Here is a 5727-nt window from a genome sequence, read left to right as displayed (position 1 = left end):
ATCTAATGTGAGTTGGAAAGAGAAAAGCAAATGGCTGAACGTATGAAGATAGAGTTACAGCATTGCAGGCTAGTATTGGCTGGGCAGGCTTTTGGTTGACAGAGAGGCCTCTTTGGATAGCTCCAAGGGGGTTGATGGATCAAGGTTTGACGTATCTGGTCATTTGAGGCTGGTACCATAGGTTAATGAGCGTGACCCTGACGTTTTTCTCATTGTTTGAACGCATTGCAGATTCAAGGAAACAGGGGGGTATTCCATCATCGTCGCTAAAGGAAAATCCAGGTTTATTTTTATTTATTTTTATTTGACTACACTGCCGTCATACAACACATTTTCCAGACTCTTTTTCCTCTGACTTAGCATCTGTAGAATTTGTTGATCCTCTGGATGTCGATTCTGGACATGTCTCGCCTCTGGCCGATCCTCACGTTTGCGTTGGGGATGGGGGTGATGGTGTCCCTTCCATACTGCGTAGTGAAGGCTGTTCTTCCATAGTGCATGATGGAGGAGTAGTCGTAGGGGGTGTTCAGGTTGTTGGTCCGTTGTTTCTTGAAGTTATAGGCCACGTTGGTGGGAATGTACTGCCAGTTGATCCTGACGTACTGGTCACGGTCGCTCCTGGTCTGCTCGTGCTGGAAGCCCAGAGCGTGGATGATCTCGTGCTGAATGATACCGTGGTTAAGGCAGCCGCTTTTGCTGATGGAGAGAATCTGCCCACCTCCGATTCTCCCAAGATCAGAGAAGCAGCCGCTTCTACTCTCAACACTGATGTAGTCACGCTGGTTTGTGTAGGGCACAAAGCGAATGCAGGTTCTGCCGTGGAAGGACCTCATGGCTCTCTCGATCATCTGTGTGTCGCGCCGAGTGAATTGCCTGCTCATTATGTAGGGTATTTCAACCTTGCCGCTTCTGGCTTTCCTCCACAGGCAGTGGCTGTTATAGCAGACCATAGCGTTTCTGGTCTTTGGTGCTAGCATGTCTCCCTCCCATAGCAGCTCACTGGAGCCGTTGTTAGTGGTCAGAATTCTGGTGGTGATGTCGATAACTTCAGCATCAGGGTCGTCCATCTGGTAGTCTTCTTCACTTCCATCTTCTTCACTTCCGTCCTCCAGGAGAGGGTTGGCCTGGGAGAGGCCCAGCAGGAGCAGCAGGAGGAGGGTGAGAGAGGGGCTGTGGTCCATCTTCATGGTGGAGAGAAGAGATGATACCCAGATGGCTCCTTGGCTCTGGTGGTGGAGGTACTCTAGAAGGTTCTAGATGGTTGTGGAGATGCTTTGGAGAGGTTCCTTGGCACTGAGGCTGATGTCTGAGTGTTGGTCAGTCCAGGGCTTTTATACAGGTCTCTAGAGGTGTGTCTGCAGGAGGATTAAGGGCAGGGGTCCATGCTGCTAGTCCTAAATAAACATCTACAGGGAGGACTCCATGGCCAAGCCTACAGTTTCAACATAGTTTTAATCCACCCTGATCAACTTACACCATGTCATGGTGTGTTTAGTCTTGGTGTTGCTGGACATCTCCCAGTCTTGTTATTTTAAACCTTCAATACTGGTCTTAAAACATCTCACCCAAACAGGCTTACTCTACACTTCAGTCGACAACTACAAATGAATTTCAGTCCATAGGTTATTCATGTGATATTGATTCCATTTAGTATGGGACCTTTAACAAAAGTGGAAATGTGACCCAATTTGTCATTTGTATCTTATTGTATTTTATTATGTACCACCAGCCCCAATAGTCTGAGAAACACCTATAAAGATTGGATGTTCTATAAGGCTACTGTAGGCACAATATTATAGCTATTTTTCAAATCAGGTTCATGTCAAATGTGTTTAGAGGTCACTTACTTATAAAATGATCCCCTCATTTGGTAGCAGGGGGTAAGCTTGACACTTGTTCTTCCGTGGATAAGCTCCTTACTGCAGAGTAAGCCACTGAGTCCACACACTAATTCTGCCACGATTCAGATTTCAGAGCTCTGAGGTGGATTGGGCAAATAGAGTGATTCTGGGGGAGCTCATTAATTTACAGTAGACTTAGAGACTGGAAGGTCATTACTATCGCTTGGTTTGGTCATGGTCTTTATGTGACGTACTGGGCCTGGAATCCATTGATCAAACCGCCACTTATAGCTCCTGAACTGTCGCCAAACACTTTTTGAAATGTTTTTTTAGGGAATTTCTGCTTTATTGGGATAGAGAAAATAGAGGTTGACAGGAAGGATGGGTGAGGGGGGATGACATGAAGGATGGGTAGATGGCTGGAATCGAACCAGGGACGCGATTACGTGGCATGAGACTTGGTGAGCTACGGCTGCACATTCTATCCCATCAAGGCTACGAAACTCGGTTCTGGCCATTTTCATTTTTAGGATTTCTTCAATTTAGCTTTTGACCATGAACCAAGGGGATGAACACATTACCAACCTACTCTATTAATTCCCTGCAGACAAATTGGCTGTGGGTTTATCATTGGATAGGCACAGTATATTGACTTAATTTGTCATTGTTTCATGCCATTTACCCATGTAAAGTGAATGATCTAATGATTGCTTCAACAAGAATGTACTGGGTGTTTATATTTGTCAACTGTAAAGACTAGGATCTATGACACCATTGACAGGAGGATTGTGGGTGGTTTCACTAATATGATAATTGCTACATCAATGGCACACCAGCAATATCAACACCTGCACAGACGTTCTTCATATTTCATATTTGTCTGTCTATTGATCTAATGTAGCTACAGTTCAAGCCATGGCCATACATGGCAACATGATCAGGGTAAAATCCCCAACAACCTGACCATACCTCGGTGCTCATTCCTTGTCAGTCTCTTCTGAAATATGAATGAATGTATAATGTAACTTAATGATTATAATGTTATTATAATAACAGCCAGCTCAGTGCACTCAGTCAATGTCTGGGTCTCTGCCCGTGAACTCCATACACTACATCTATCTCCAGTCGCACATCTCCAGACGCTTTGATCTTTTAGCATTTGTCACTTTGAACTACATTCAGCCATTCACCCAGGAAAGAGAACTCGTCCAGTTGAGTGAATAATGCATGCTATATAGAAGCTTCTGCACTGATGAGTGGACACACTTGTGAGTGGCTCATTGATGTTGAGAGAGAAGCATATAACATATAATTAAATAACATATCAGTGCTTATGCGTGCATATCATGCATGTGTTTGTTTGTCACGTAGAATCTCTCCCATACTAGCCTTAAAGGCTGGAATAAATCATATATAGCCGTTATAGCTTAATTCAACTGTCTTACCACATCAGAAGACAACATATAGGCTTGTTTGACTCTATTGTTTGTGAACAATGAAATTGTAAACACTGTATAGCTTCAAAGCATGGTTACTATACATAACTAGCATTATGTTATATATCTCATGGATGGTCAGTCGTTCTCATGGATGGTCAGTCGTTCTATCCATAACTCCTGTCTACTGTATGAATTTGAGAGGTGGTTACATTTACTCAAACCCCATCCTTGTTGCTGTGTTGACCCCCCTCAAAGAAATAGCAGTGGGACTCCGTTGGTTGTTGTTTTGAATCCCAAGTTGCCCCCTTTAGTTGGATGACTAGCATAAATTAGTCCTAGGGCAGTGAACAAAATGACCAAGGCTATGAACTACAGAATAATGTTTATATTCAGTAAGGATTTCAATTGAGAGCACTAGCTTCAGAACAATAAATAACTATGAAGAATATCACAAAGAATATGCTACTGTGGATTACTGTGCAAGCAGAAGTAACCTGCTGTTTTCCTCTGATAACAGGTCCTAAGCTCTGCCGTGCTGAGCAAAGACCGCCGAGGCTGTTTCCAAAATAGTAGCTCTTCCACAGTGATTATGCACTGCAAGGGTTGTGATCAGGAAAACATGTAGGTTACAGTAGAGTAGCCTTACTGAAACTTCTCCTAGGTAGCTTCTATTTGACAAGCATATTGGTCTTCACCAGTACAGGTGGATATGCAAGAGAATACACTTAATACAACATATGAGTCTGCCGGGATAATGATTTCAGAGTTTTAATATAAAGATGAAAATCTCTAGAAGAGAAAGATCTCCTCTGGATCAAAGGGCCGCCTTGAAATTTCCGCTGTGGAGAGATGACACGCAATTACTGTGCATGTACTGTGATTAACTGTGCGCAGTGAGACAGTAAAAGAGCGTGCACCATCTGTTTGATTGATGAGATGTTATACGTTTGCACATACTGTATAATATTCATATTCATATTCTATGTTGTATTCAGGTGAATTTGAATATTGGCTCCCTTGAGAAACACACGGTCAAGTCCCATGGATGTGATACTGTAGCTGTGACAGCAAATGTTGCAACCACTGACGGTAGACTTCAACACATGCTCTGCCACCTCCCAGTGGTCATATCTGATACTGTAACTGGAATCAATTTCAGGACTGTAAATAAATGTAGTTTTTCCCTAAGTCACCACCCGATGGCAGTGTATACTTTGAAATGAGACTTCCTCTCACATTCTATTAGTCTTCATAGACACTACACAGGTTAAGGATGGGGATTTCTTTTTTTGTTTTAGTTTTTACATTAGCTGATGTTTTGCTTAATTTTGGCTTTCTGTTGACCCATTTGGTATTCTACTGGATTGCAAAATAGTTGTGAACAAAGTATTGTACACCAGTTGGTGTATGGATGGATATTCATTTTGTGAAACAAAATGCTTATCTTGCACTGGTCAAAATTGGGTTTGTTAGCTACATCCAATAGAAATAGAGGAGGTTCTCATGCAAGAGCCTATGGAAAACGTGGTTGATGGCAGAGATGGTTGTTGTTGTCCTCGGCAGTTGGCGAAGATGAGAGATGCCAGGGGAACAGGGAAACAGATGGGATGGGCGCACGGGGGCTGGGTCTCACTCAGGCACAAACAGCAGATGAAACCCCCCTCAGTGGGCTGAGGGGTCTGAGCACCTGTTTGTTGGTTGATATAAAAAGAGAACATTTCATTGGAGGTCACGTGTTTTGTTTTGTAGTTAAGGTGTGTTTATGTTTATGGTTTGTGGATTTTATGTATGGTAAACGAGGGCGCAATGGTTTGGTCTAATCATCAGGTCAGACAGGCTTAATGTCATTGCTTATTGATTTATACCCGTATACTATTTTATTGTCTGTACTTAATGTACATATGTGCAGCAGCAGCAGTTTTATGACCAGTAAATGGTGCAACTATGGGCCATTCACTGCTCAACCTGGCACTCAAAAGGAATGAATCAAAAGTGGAAACAATATCTTTTTTATATCTTCTTTATTTTCATGTTCAAATAAAATCTTCCCATACGATTAGTGATTACAATGACACAGCAAACTAAATAATTGTGTGCATTAAAAGCACGTTGTACCACATGATGATAATTTCAACCGAACGGCAAACATTAAACCAAAACTACACTGCCGTCATACAACACATTTTCCAGACTCTTTTTCCTCTGACTTAGCATCTGTAGAATTTGTTGATCCTCTGGATGTCGATTCTGGACATGTCTCGCCTCTGGCCGATCCTCACGTTTGCGTTGGGGATGGGGGTGATGGTGTCCCTTCCATACGTTGTAGTGAAGGCTGTTCTTCCATAGTGCATGATGGAGGAGTAGTCGTAGGGGGTGTTCAGGTTGTTGGTCCGTTGTTTCTTGAAGTTATAGGCCACGTTGGTGGGAATGTACTGCCAGTTGATCCT

At 42.9% G+C, this 5727-nt stretch overlaps 1 protein-coding gene across 1 annotated transcript; it reads right to left on the bottom strand.

The window, feature by feature from the left end:
• Positions 1–356: 356 nt before the first annotated feature.
• Positions 357–1181, bottom strand: LOC308164939 (high choriolytic enzyme 1-like; the record flags this gene model as incomplete). Its single annotated transcript, XM_080539012.1, has 1 exon — positions 357–1181. One exon carries the CDS (start codon positions 1179–1181, stop codon positions 357–359), a length of 825 nt encoding a protein of 274 aa, XP_080395138.1.
• Between the last annotated feature and the right edge of the window lie 4546 nt (positions 1182–5727).

The sequence above is a fragment of the Nansenia antarctica genome, assembly GCF_963989245.1.
Source record: "Nansenia antarctica genome assembly, chromosome: 9".
Lineage (NCBI taxonomy): Eukaryota > Metazoa > Chordata > Actinopteri > Argentiniformes > Microstomatidae > Nansenia > Nansenia antarctica.
This window is presented reverse-complemented; position numbering and strand designations above follow the sequence as displayed.